Genomic DNA, 12,996 nt, shown 5'->3' with positions numbered 1-12,996 from the left:
TTGGGAGAGTGGGGACTTTTGGATTGTATATGCAGCCTTGCATAGCTTTGCGTTCGATATGATATATTGGCAGAAAATTGACGAGCGATTTTTCGGACCCACCGAAAATACCGAGGAAGCCTGGAAAGAACGTCTTGTTCTGTTGGGTGAGAGCGAAAGAGATGAGATGGAACTACTAGTAGCTCTCAAGCTGGAAGAGATGAACACCAGGGTCCTATCGTGGGACCCGGATGAATATACCGTGGCTTTTCGCGAACAATTGAAGAGCCAGAACGGAAAGGCAAATGGAGAAAAGTGAAGGCAGAGGGCCACGCCGGTGGGACTTTGAGCGGTGTGTTCTCTTTGACTTGCTCAGAGTGTCTGAGCTAGAAATGACGGAGGAAAGTATGGCGACATCAGAATCTGTGGATATTGCATTTTTGTATCGATAGTATTCTGTGGCAGCGATCGACGCACATTTGATTGACTTTATCAATCCAGGGATTTCTATACGGTAATAGCGCTTCCTTTGTTGAATAAAAAACCCGCCAGGCTCTTCTGGACGAGGGACCAAGTATGAAGATACAGAAATGTGAAAAGGTTACCGCTAAAAGCACAGATAGGCCAAAGATGGATGTATGGTAGGTTTTCTACTAACTTGTCAAAGGATCGGTTAGAAAGATCACAGGAGTGAAGTAATTCGGTAGATTGGGCAGGGAAGAGGATGTAGTAGCAGGGATCGCTTCGTAATGGTGACGGTGGGAGGTGGAGGGCAGCGAACATGATGCTATAGCAAACAGGTGCGGCCACCGTTGATACGCAATTTCCAAGGTTATTAGGCACCCTTATTGGATGTTTCTAACTAGTAGAAAGAAAAAGAGAATAAATTCGAATGCAAGAGGTTGGAGGTGGAAGGTGGAAGAGGAAGGGGCCTTGCAGGGCTGCTTCCACCTACATGTGTATATAAGACTGCTCTATTTGGATTATCAGAGGATAGACCTTAACACCTATCATTGTAGCAACATCAATATTCACTGTATCATGCTCATGGCCTATGACAGCTCTTTGCGGTATGTGAAATGTACTTTCTATCCATTGTCGTAGTACACAGATATGTACTCAACATGTAGAATAGCTACATATACCTTGTCAAATAGCTGGTAGTTGAGCACCTAAAATCCGAATCTTGCTCACAATCTTGCTTGTGGTTTCCCAGACCCGGGGATACTAGCAAAAATCTTGTTCTGACGACTGTCAAGTCGGGAATGAGTAGACTCGAACAACCGCGGGAGTCCAGTTTGTGCAAAATCGACATCATCAAGTACCATCTTTGCCAAGCCCTCAGCTGCTAGGAAGATCTGAGGCATTCCATGCCCCGTGAATCCAGCGATGATGTATTGACCCTTTTGTCCGGGGACATGGCCAACATGCGGTAGTCCATCTGACGAATAACCCATAACTATAGAGACATTGAGTCAGTTTTGTGGTCTCTGCAAGGGTCTGATAGATCGGACAACACACTCCCTGTCCAGACTCTGTCTGTGTATGCGTGACTATTTTCCCAACCAACAAAATTCCGCTGCATATAATTATCCCAGTATCGAACAGCAGGCTCGAGTACCAGGCTATCGTCACTGACGTTGTACCAGCTGTCTAGATCGTTGATGAAAGCCGGGCGAGCACCGCCGACGACTATACTCCCGTCGGAGCGTGGGATAAGGTAGTCATAATTCCAATTATTCCAGCGCAGGGTGTAAGTATTTGTCAGACGAGGAGTGGTGGAACCTGGAGGAACAATGATTCGACTACATGTTCCTCGGACAGGGATAATCTTCTCCTTATATTGAGGGGCGAGAGACGAAGTATAGGCATTTGTTGCTAAAACGACTGTCTTGGCGGCAACGGAGCCTCGGGCAGTATTCACTGCCCAGATATGACCTGATGTCGGGGCAGTACACTGCGTGACTCCAGATACCGGCGTATGTGTCTGTAAATTTACACCTTTCGCAATTGCGTTTTGCAAAAGGTGCAGGACGAATTTGTATGGCCAAATGTGACCAGCCTCGTATGTGAAGCATCCCTGTGCACCTCTGACTCCAGAGAACTGACACATTTTTGGTCAGTATATTCGCATCCAATGTCCCAAATGTATTCTAACCTGCTCTGCCTCATTTTGGGGGATATATTTTGCCTTCTTTGTTGCTTCACACCCCTTCTCGATCAGTCCTTCGTATGCCTCCTTGAGTGTGGCACTATGATCCCGACATAGTTGAACATCGATAGCCTTTGTAACCGAGTAGTCACAGTCTATACTTTCTCTTTCGATGAACTCCTTGAGAAACGTAACATGCTTAGCCTCGAAAGCGGCAACCTCAGCAGCAGCCTCAACGCTGTGATCAGCGGCCAAGCCAGCGATACCATTATAAACATCAGGTTTCATGTGTCCTCCTATATAAGCCAGGAAAAAGAGAATTTAGCGAGTCTCTCATTTGTGACTATCCCGATCTTACCATTTCGACCAGTGGCACCAGAACAAGCCTGTCGAGCCTCTAAAATCACAATCGAAGGTGGCTTCAACCCGGGGTTAATTTGGTCGAGTATATGGTGCACCACAGAGGCTCCTGCATATCCGGCCCCTACAACGACGATATCACACTCCGGAGGGAGAGATTCGGTAGATCGATGGCTGTCTAGAAAGTGAGGCTCTGTCCGCCAGAATGACGTCGTCCCATTTGGGACGGGGATATGCTTTTCCATTTTGGAGATTCCAAGATAGCGGGCTTGCCGTTAGCGGTATTGGAATGATAAATGAATGAGAACTATTTATTGGAATTGGAGATTAGCGCGGTGTTTCCTCTCCCGGTGGCTTCTCCACCGGGTAACTTGCCGGTCCAGCCCCGCTAAGTGACAACGGTAAGGCGCACAGAGATACAACATGCAATGATAACACTTCCATGATGTGCGGGTGAGGTGACTTGAGTGATGCGAAGCTAGAGTGGTGAAGAATAGAAGGAGTATGAACTTAAACCAACATCATCAATAGAAGAATCCATCGTAGAAAATGTTTACTGTCAGAACAAGAATATAGTCTTCCTAGGCCGTAAACAGATACCTTGCCTTTTGCAATGGCTTCGTGGTAGGATGCTGTACTACGAACTTTGAATATTTATGTGCGCACGACTTGAAATGTTGTAATAAAACTGGCATGATATTCATTTCGTCCCTCAGTTATTTCTTCCATGATCCCGAGCTGGACATTGCCGCTTTGAGGTTTTACCCATTACTGCACTATTTGTCACATTTCCCAAGCTCGACTTCGCATAACACGTGAAACTCCTCGGAAAGTTCAGGGTCACTTTCACCAAGCAACAACTGTTGGATATGGCACGTTGATCAGTTACTTTGGCACGTATATGTCTGCAATTCTCTCGCTTTCTCCCGGTTCCTTGGCTACTTGTTCCGTCCACTCTTTTCCATTTTCCTAGTCACAAGCCTCTAATAATACGACTGTCGTATTTCCCACCTCTTGTTCTAACCTTCCGTCAGAGATTCTCGTCGACTTGCTTTAATGAAGAGTTTCTAGGCTAATCATATGTTAGGCAGCGTGTTTATTAACAAAGTGCAAAATGCTGTAAAAGAATGTAGGTCTACTTAGTCCGGAGCCATTTTCGGAAACGGACAAAACCCATTTCATGGCCTTGGATTTTCCTTTGGCCGTCCCCTGATCTGGTAAAAACCTAGTTTGGCAAGTATATTGTACTTTGTGACATCACCTCGGCTATTCCCTTAGAACGACTTATAAATTTTTCATCTTCCTCCCCTCCCTCGATCTTATCTCAACCTCCTTGACCAAGATATACACTTTCTTCCATTGTGTATTTTGTTCAAGATGGACGATCCCTCTATTCCTGAAGTACTACTTGAACGCTTTGGTCAGAGCTATGGCCATATAAAAAACATCCACGCAGCTCTACGGAAGATGGAAGGTGCCTCAATTACCGATGAGACCATGGAGCGTCTAAGTATCTCAGTCTCCAAAATGGAGATGGAGACAGGGTCTCCATCTCCTTATTTTACTCCTAGTGCGCAACAGATGCCAGATCCTTTGCAAGAGAAATTGGAAGACGACCCGTTTGCAAACCAGGAATGGAATTGGGGACCTCCGGCCTCCAGGTGGCCACCATATTTTTTCCCTGATGCAGGCCTTTTTATACTATCAGACAAGTATGAAATGGCTCAACCGATACTTGCCTGAAGACCAAGAGGATGGAAAAAGCCCTGAGAAGAGCGAGGAAGAAACGAGCAAGGAAAACATGCGCCAGGAAGAAAATGACGAAAAGGAGCTCAACGGCAAACAAGAGGGCAATGAAAGCCCTGATGGGAGCGAAGAACATATGTCTCAGGAAGATATGCGGGAGAAAGAAAATGACGAAAATGAGCTTAACGGCCAACAAGAGGGCCCTGGAAGCCCTGAGTGGAGCGAGGAACATATGTGCGGGCACGAGGAGACAAGTGAGTGGGATAGTGATGAGGAAAGTGAGAAGGAGAGTGAAGAGCATCTAAAACAGCGACGCAAACGACGGGCAGAGCTGCGCAGACTATACGAAGAGAGGCAGAGGAAGATTTATGAGGCTGAAGAGGCCCGGATGGTATACGAATGGAACGTCTACCAGTCAGTAGCACTGCACTAAGAACGAAATAATATCGTCTGCTAACAGACCTATATAGTTATCCAGGGACCTACAGTTACAAACCCCTGGAGAATCATCACGATTTTGATATTATACGGACAGGCCACAGGAATAATCCCCTTCAATGCCATCAATGGGTTGTCGCGTTGGTCGACGTGTCTGATGAGAATCGACCATCTATCACAGAGCTGGTAGTGCTCGCCAATCGAATGTTGAAAGCAATGAACTTGCAGAAACGACGTCTCAGCACATCGCAGAATGACAACAACCAGTTTCACCATCTTTTCCCGGTTAGTATTCCCTCTGATAATACGGTATTTTAAGAATAATCAGAACCAGACAACAATTGTCACATTTGATAAGTACAATCGTGCGCGTGTGTTATCTGGGTACTACGACGGTGGATTGAAAGTCCATTTCACAGAGCCTTTGGATTTTGATGAGCGTACAAGATATGTATTCCAGGGATCATTGTTCGAACGGGATTGGGTTAGTGATCCCTATTATGCGGAGATGATGAGGCGTTTGGCTGCTTGGACATGGCCTAAAGCACAAATGAACACCGCTCAGACTTTCACACTGCCCATTATATCTGAGGGCATAGGAAATGGGGACCACGAGCTATGACAGGCCACGAGCGTGATACGGTGGATATTAGATATTATTGTTGCTACAACGATATGTGGTCAAATTGCTCCATACGGTTATGCCCAGTCCCTGTATAGCCCAACTACTCATTGGTATGGACGTCCTAGGACCAGAAGGATTCATACTTGATTTCCCACATTCACAAGCAATCATCGAGTCCTATGAGAACCTATCTTTTTCGATCGCCCTATACGCAAAGCCTCACCACGTCAGTAAGAGACCGGTCTACGCTTCTTCCAAGGTCGAGATTCCCCCGCGCTAGGCAGCGCGAGTTCCTATTGTGGTGAAGTCTGCACTAACAAAGGATCGTGACTACATTTTCGAACCAGGTAGGACCAAAGCTAAGATCTCCGTACACCAAGCGAGCCATAACAAGCTATCAACGAGGAAAAGACGCTCCGTGATTTCGTCACCACGTATAAGGATGTCATAGAAAACCTAGATAACATACAGCCGGATATAGATGAGCTAGGGCGACTACAACGACATATAGCGACATACCGCCAGCTCTAGTTAAAGGAGGCCGCACTCATAAGAAAGACAGGCGCCGTCGCCGCTGCCACCCGTATCATAATCTCGTAACATCTCGCCCACCTACCTGACATCCGAAACCGTGCAATCAAAAGATAGGAAAGCCTTTTTAATCTACCCTTCGCATCCGCGGACGCATAAGGAGCGGCACGGGATAATCCTATACTGCTAGACGACGACAGTGAAGAGCAGGCTGAACTTGATATGGGCGCCAAAGAGCTTGAAATGGGCATCGACACATACGATCCCGACCGTGGAATTACTCCCTCCGATATTCCCGGAGTGATCTTAACAAAATTTTCTTTCCCAAATTCATCAGATTGATCTATGCTTGAGTAAATACGAAAACTCAAGCCGACGCCTGGTGGGCGATGATCTTGTCCGCCATTCCCGGCAAAGTCTCGTCCATAACATCCATCTCCCCAAAGAGTTCTGACAGGGATTCCTTCTCCCACACAGAGCAGTACGCCCCCTTGAATCTGTATAATAAAGGTGTCAGTCACAGTAATTGACGACTTATCGCGCAAGAATGAAACACATACCCAGTCTTCCTCGCCGCAGAGACATCCCACATATGCGCAGCCGCAAACCAAGGCGTCCTCCCGTCATTCTCCGACTTCAGCTTCTCCAACAAGGGGCGATAGGCCGCCAAGTCAGGCTTACCGACACCGACATCGTCGCAAGAGAGCAAGTTCTCCGCAGGCAGCTCAACACCAGCGTTCTTGAAATAGCCCCCAACACGATTGATATCCGCCGCGGTAAAAGCCCACACCGTGAAGCCGGCATCACGTAGCTTTTGAACACACTCCGCTGCACCCGGACGGAATTCAAGAAGTTGGTACTCCGCCATAATATACTCCAGGTCTTCGGGCGAAGCCCAGGTCCGCGGTTCAGCGATGCCAGCCATCCAGAGCATGCGGTAAAAAAGTGCACGGAAGACTTCACCGAAAGGGACGTAGCTTTGTGCGAGACTTAGATTGGTGTACTCGCGCTCGGCTGCTTCCATCCAGGTGTATCCGAGTAGACGGGGCTTGATTCCCTCTGCGCGCAATCGGTCTCCTAGACGGGCATCGATGGCATCGAAAACATGATCGTAGGCGACCAGAGTACCGACGATGTCGAAGACGACGTGCTTAGATGAGGACATGGTTCTCGACGATGGGTGTTTATCGGGGATTTAGAGAAGAATAGATATCAATCGTTATCCTCAAGCCCCTTTTGTGAGAGAAAACGGAATCTTATTTGTTAGATAAAGGCAGGGAGATAGATCAGATAAGTATTAATCGGCGAGTTACCCTTGAACTTATCTCTGACTTATGAGGCTACATGTATGAATCATCCATGTAGTACCCCGCACCGGTTATGAGGTTGTCGGTGCAGATAGCAGCACTAAGGACACTAGTCGTTCCACTACAGTCCCGGCGGGAAGTGCGCAATTGCTCCCGCCGGGAATGTGAACACACGGAAGAGAATACCAAAGATAGCGATAAGGATGCAATTGCTCTCAGGGACCAAATCTCAGATAAATGGACATATATTAGGTCTCCTATTGCGACAAACACATCCACGACTGAGGCAATCACCAGCATGAACGAACCTCCAATGCAAATCGCGAAAGACGCAACAGACCTCAAAACAAGCGAGACAAATGATATCGAACGCTCGGCGAGCTCAGGAACTGAGCGTCATGGCAGCACTATCCTCCTATCCGCGGCAGACGATGCCGGGTATCACCGTTCCTTGACGAGACGCCAAATCATGATGATGACCTTTGGGGCTGGCATCGGTACTGGTCTCTGGGTGGGGACCGGACAGGCACTGCACTACGGTAAACCAGTTGAACCCCGATATGCCCTTCAACATGCAAATATTGACATCAATAGCTGGTCCTGCCGGTACAGCAATCACCTATACGATCACGGCGTATGGCTCCCCAGAATCCCCTGCTATTATACTCATGTGACTAATACCGTCTGTGAAGGATGATCGTGTACGCTCAATATTCTTCAATCGGCGAGATGACTACATACAAGCCTATTCATGGCGGCTTTATCCGACAATGCGCTGAATATGTGGATCCGGCGTTCGGCTTTGCGATTGGTGTCAACTTCTGGTTTGCGGTATGTTAGCCTACCAGAACATGAAGGCCGTACGTGCTAACGCAGGATGAAGTGGGTGATGATTATTCCAGCAGAAATCACAGCAGCGATATCTGTCCTGAAATACTGGCCAGAAACCGACGTTGTGCCACTCGCGGCATATATCACTCTATTTATAGGAGTCTTTGCCGTCGCAAACATGTTCCACGTCAGACTCTACGGCTACATCGAATATTATATGTCCTTTGTTAAATGCCTTGCGATTGTCTTAATGATATTCTTTATGTTTATCATGACATCAGGAGGAATACCAGCAACAAACGGTCCAATCGAGTTCCGATACTGGAAGAACCCCGGGGCTTTCAACAATGGTATAAAGGGTATTTCTAAGGCCTTTGTACAGGCAGCCTTTAGTTTTGGCGGCGGTATGGTAGTTGTGCACGGATCTGAGAAGAATGTACTGACAGAACTCAGGCGAGCATATTGCTGTTATAGCTGGCGAAGTAGCAGATCCGCGTCGGACCATCAAGAAAACAGTCCGACCTGTTTTCTGGAGAATGTTTACCTTCTTCGTGGTTAATATCTGGCTCGTCGGAATGTGTGTTCCATCCAATGACACCGACCTCGTCAATGCTAGTGGAACTATGGGAAGTCCCTTTGTTATTGCTGTCAAGCGGGCGGATGTTTATGGCCTAGCACACGCTATCAACAGGTTTATCTTCCTTAGTGTTGTCAGCTGCGGCATTACTAGTGTTTATATCGCAAGCCGAAGTCTGACAGCTCTGTCTGATCTGCAGATCATCCATCCATTCTTCGGAAGGAAAGACTCGCAGGGTCGGCCTTACGTGTCCCTGATTATTAGTTTAGGTCTTGGTGGTGGCTTAGCCTATCTCAACTGCAACAGCGTGGGCACTTTGGTGTATAGTTGGTTTTCTGCCTTGGTAAGTCATCAGCAAAGCAAATGGTATGTGAAGAGCTGCCAACATTTTGATTTAGGTGGCAATAGCAACGCTTTTCCAATGGGCTTCGATTTATATTGCTCATCTTCGATTCCGCCAGGGCCTCCGAGCCCAAGGCAAGGATCTTAGCACGCTCCCATTCAAAGGTCTTCTCACCCCATGGGCGCAGTACTTCAGTCTCATCATTGTGCTGTTTGTCTTTGGTTGTGAATTCTACCTGGCTTGCTGGCCGTTTGGGGAAAAGGGTTCAGTGAAGAGCTTCTTTTCCTCTTATCTCGCGGCCCCGTTGTTCTTCTTTGATTACTTTGTATACAAGGTGAGTCCTTCAACTTAATGGTTCACGTTCGGAACCGTCTGACTTCAGCAGTGGTATTATAAAACAAAGATAGTCAAGCCGGTTGAGATGGAGTTTGGTTCTGCCAGACCTTTTGATGAGCAGGATCTTATCAATGCTGTTGCAGCTGAAGATGCGGAACGGGATCCAGAGAAGACCAATCAGAAAAATTGGAGAAAGCGTGCTCAGTATATGATATTTGGATAGCAGAAGGAATGACCAAGCATATTAGTTACATTGCCTCAATATGAAATTAGTTCGGCAACAATGAAAAATTATACGTATCAAATTCGAAATCGCCATTTGCCCAATCCGGGTCAAAGAAAGCCGCCATATCATTCAGCTCCAGATCGGCAAGACCTTCTGTACCAGGTGTGAGACGCGACAACGGGCTAAAGGAAGACAGCTCCACATTTCCACCTGCAGACTTGTCCTTCTTTAGTGACTGCGTCCAATCTTTGAACTTCGAATAGGCAGAGGTGGGGATCTGGTCGCTTTGGGGCAAAACAGAATCATCTCCAGGAGCGGCCAAAAGTTGGCTGATAGCTGCTTCAATAGACTCGAGGTATGATATTTCGGATTCTGAAGAGGACCCTCCAACCATCTGATGTATGAGATCCATTCCACGGTGCAGGCCGTCCTGCAGTCGCTGGGACTTCCGCGAGTTGAGGCTTTCTGCAAGGATGACTAGAATAGCCGCGCGACAAGCACTAAATTCATTGTAAGAAGCACGGCAAAGACCGACATGATCTGATAAGGATTGTAAAGTGTTGAGAATGTCCAAAGCACTTGACACACAGTCGTCCACCAAAATCGACCGACGTGCCCGTCCTGAATCGTTACCTGCGCCAGTTATAACTTCGCCTGGTTCTTTTCTGTCATCGACAAAGATGAAGGCACGGCCCATATAGACATATATGAGCAGGTAGCACAGTCTGAGATGACAATTTTGTCGGAAATTCGGGCCTTGCGAGCATATGTCTCGACATTCCTCAGTGGCTGGGAGTGTGTCCCACCACTGCTTGACACTTGTCCTTAGCCGTATGAGCCGCTCTAAATATTCAGGGAGAAGCCGCTTTGGACATCTCTTAAATTGCGCACTACTAAAGTATCAGCTGTCGCCAATGAATTTGTTGCACATTTTGAACCACCTACAGCGTTTCAGAGACCTCTCCTAAGTACGAAATCAATGTATGAAATGCGGTTAGGTTGGCAAATCGTGGCGACTCAAAGCTGGGACAGTCCCTTGGCATATCAGCGTTTATTTCTGATCGCGCGATGGACATAGGACGTCCATGCATGATGCTGATATATCTATGAGGCATTGTTAGCTTCGCTCTGAAATGCCTGCTTGAACATCATACTTTTCAACAGTGTATGTTGTCCAAAACAACCGATTTCTGACTTCGATGGTTCTAGAGTCACAGTTACCACCTTGATATTTGCGATGCATCCTATTTTGAATCGCCATCTTCATTGCAAGACCGTAGTAGGTATATGCAAGCCCACCCGTCGAAACAGGCAGTGAATATGTGGCAAGAAGCAAGAAGACCTGCACACTCTCGTGAGAAGCAACCAGAAGAACATCTGGAATAAGCTTGCATGCCGCGTGGTAGAAGACTAGCCCGACAGAGTCCTCAGAGCACAAGCTGAGTTCTTCAGTGATCTCTGAGTTGGGCCTTGGTTTTTGGTCCTCCATATGGGCCACCTGAGTTCCAATGGCTAGAACAGCAAAAACAGAGCATACCCAGGGAAAATCAATGGCTGTATATGTATTTGTCGAGCTGTAACAGAGGGCTACCTTTCCTTCAATCCATTTCCGCTCCAAGTAAAAGGAGTTAATCTCAACGTACTTGAAGAACATGGTCACGAGGAAATCGGCAATAGATCGCGGTGGTAAATGCTTCATTGTCTCCAGTATAAGTTCGGGTGAGGATTGAAGCTGGGTTGGTCGCCAGTATTCTTTGACCTGTTGTATATCGTCAGACCCCCTTTGAGCTTTTGCGGTGAGATACACACACCCTAGAATCAAGCCGATCTATTTGGCAGCTCATTTTGCGGCGCAATTTCTGGGAGAAATTCCAGTGAGAAAGATCTCCAGAGTAATGAGCCATATTATTCGACACAAAATGAACATCGAACGGCTCGTTGATATCCAGGGCGGTTTCCGACAAGGTAGTGTCTGTCGAGCTACGTAATTTGTCCGCAATACGGCCAATATTCTCCTTATCCAGCGATATATCTCCAAGGAAATGGCGAGCAATATGCTCCAGGCTTTGTATCCGTCCATTTTCGTCTCTCGAAACAGATGCGACGGGGACGGAAGAGGAGCAAGGGGCTGTCGTTGTTGGAATTGGCTGGCCTTGAAAATGGCATGGTCGTTCTAGTCTCTGACATCTCCAGCAGGGCTGACCACCCTCGCATTTCTCCTTCTGTTTCCTGCACGTCTCGCAACTTTTTAATAATCGTCAATGTGGAGGCGCGGAAATGAAGCCGAGCAGGAATGTACTTACGCTAGGGAAGCGCGTCTCCTCTCACCACGCTTCCACTTCGTGCCATGATTTGATCCTCGATCTGGGGGCATGGAAACAACAGTAAATAACAGAAGAGATTCCAGTGAGAGTCAGGAAGACAGCTCGGGAGAGCCAGCCCTTGAGCGTCATGGTTCTTATCGCTTATCAAACAATATGCGGGGTAAATCCATACCTGGTAAGTCCTCAAGGACGAGAAGCAGAAACTCATAACCGGGGGATAATGTTGTTGGAACCGGGCTTGAATTTGTTTATTGGTGTATCAACCCTACTAAAGCATCCCAAGATGCAACCTCATCCTTCATGGTGGAAATTCTCCGATTGCCAACAATGTTTCCTTAGTATCCAACGCCCCATCTTACCCCTATCATCCATCACTGCCAAACACAGTAGCTCAAGAAGCAATGTACTTTTGAATTAGGCAATTGACCAGAACATTGCGCCTATTACAGCCACGACCAAAGCGGAGAGAATGGACGAGTACATTGCTGCTGTATCCCTTAAGCTCAGTCGGGCTGAGCTAGAGGAGATCACACAGATTAGACTCGAGCACCGCTTCCGTTGGTGGGGAAGGGAATTTCTTGCTCCGGAGGATCGGTCTTAGTCTTGATAGTATTGTTTATCTTGTAGCCAAGCCAAGGATGGATCATTCTGCATGTTTGTCTTGTATGAACCGACTGAAGATACAGAGAATGTTATTGTTTCCCATATCCCCGCCATTGTGTCATAACCTGGTTCTGATTGAATATCAAGACAAGAAAGAGCAGGCAAGTATCTGGAGAGCCTGGTGAAAGTCAAGGAGACATCCGTGGACGTGGGCTCTGGGCAGAGGTCCTTATCTCTTATCAAACATGTGGGGTCCCAATGATGGAAAATAAAGGTAGCCAATCAAATCACAGAGGAAGTATACCAAGGTATAAGGCGGCGATAACATTTGGTAAAGAGTGACATGGACGTGATAGGACTGTATACCTAGGTAACATCAAAAATAACAGAATAAATTGAGAGGGCTTGAACATCTCAAACGAGAAAGAACAACCTTGGAACACGCGCGCCTTCCATATTCGTAACATACTTTGTTTACTTTGTTTACCTACGTACTTTCCTAAGGTTATCTTCCCACCTGGGCACTTTTCAGTCCGTCGCTCCTCCCTCCCCATTTCACTCTTCCCATGTATTCATCACTCTTCCAAGGTTATCCATTTCTCGCTCATTGCCAGTTCC

The 12,996-nt window shown here is 47.1% G+C and overlaps 6 protein-coding genes across 6 annotated transcripts; 3 read left to right on the top strand and 3 right to left on the bottom strand.

Annotated features, from left to right (window-relative positions):
* Nucleotides 1-58: 58 nt before the first annotated feature.
* On the top strand, nt 59-298 carry N7525_009865 (uncharacterized protein; the record flags this gene model as incomplete). Its single annotated transcript, XM_061214882.1, has 1 exon — nt 59-298. One exon carries the CDS (start codon nt 59-61, stop codon nt 296-298), a length of 240 nt encoding a protein of 79 aa, XP_061069313.1.
* Nucleotides 299-1,169: 871 nt separating this feature from the next.
* Nucleotides 1,170-2,736, bottom strand: N7525_009864 (NAD(P)/FAD-dependent oxidoreductase; the record flags this gene model as incomplete). Its single annotated transcript, XM_002563921.1, has 4 exons — nt 1,170-1,438; nt 1,501-2,083; nt 2,138-2,427; nt 2,490-2,736. 4 exons carry the CDS (start codon nt 2,734-2,736, stop codon nt 1,170-1,172), a joined length of 1,389 nt encoding a protein of 462 aa, XP_002563967.1.
* Nucleotides 2,737-3,868: 1,132 nt separating this feature from the next.
* On the top strand, nt 3,869-5,297 carry N7525_009863 (uncharacterized protein; the record flags this gene model as incomplete). The annotated part of the gene is made up of 4 exons (XM_061214881.1): nt 3,869-4,152; nt 4,205-4,651; nt 4,708-4,960; nt 5,004-5,297. The coding sequence occupies 4 exons, from the start codon at nt 3,869-3,871 to the stop codon at nt 5,295-5,297; spliced, it is 1,278 nt and encodes a 425-aa protein (XP_061069312.1).
* A 901-nt stretch (nt 5,298-6,198) lies between these two features.
* On the bottom strand, nt 6,199-6,996 carry N7525_009862 (uncharacterized protein; the record flags this gene model as incomplete). The annotated part of the gene is made up of 2 exons (XM_002563918.1): nt 6,199-6,328; nt 6,392-6,996. 2 exons carry the CDS (start codon nt 6,994-6,996, stop codon nt 6,199-6,201), a joined length of 735 nt encoding a protein of 244 aa, XP_002563964.1.
* Nucleotides 6,997-7,436: 440 nt separating this feature from the next.
* N7525_009861 (uncharacterized protein) lies at nt 7,437-9,448 on the top strand (the record flags this gene model as incomplete). The annotated part of the gene is made up of 6 exons (XM_061214880.1): nt 7,437-7,744; nt 7,831-7,969; nt 8,022-8,373; nt 8,423-8,889; nt 8,945-9,223; nt 9,275-9,448. The coding sequence occupies 6 exons, from the start codon at nt 7,437-7,439 to the stop codon at nt 9,446-9,448; spliced, it is 1,719 nt and encodes a 572-aa protein (XP_061069311.1).
* Nucleotides 9,449-9,494: 46 nt separating this feature from the next.
* Nucleotides 9,495-11,825, bottom strand: N7525_009860 (transcriptional regulator family TF; the record flags this gene model as incomplete). The annotated part of the gene is made up of 5 exons (XM_061214879.1): nt 9,495-10,341; nt 10,397-10,555; nt 10,606-11,210; nt 11,263-11,695; nt 11,755-11,825. The coding sequence occupies 5 exons, from the start codon at nt 11,823-11,825 to the stop codon at nt 9,495-9,497; spliced, it is 2,115 nt and encodes a 704-aa protein (XP_061069310.1).
* Between the last annotated feature and the right edge of the window lie 1,171 nt (nt 11,826-12,996).

This window comes from Penicillium rubens (assembly GCF_028828025.1).
Source record: "Penicillium rubens strain IBT 27055 chromosome Unknown utg000003l_segment0_segment0, whole genome shotgun sequence".
NCBI classification, from domain to species: domain Eukaryota; kingdom Fungi; phylum Ascomycota; class Eurotiomycetes; order Eurotiales; family Aspergillaceae; genus Penicillium; species Penicillium rubens.
This window is presented reverse-complemented; position numbering and strand designations above follow the sequence as displayed.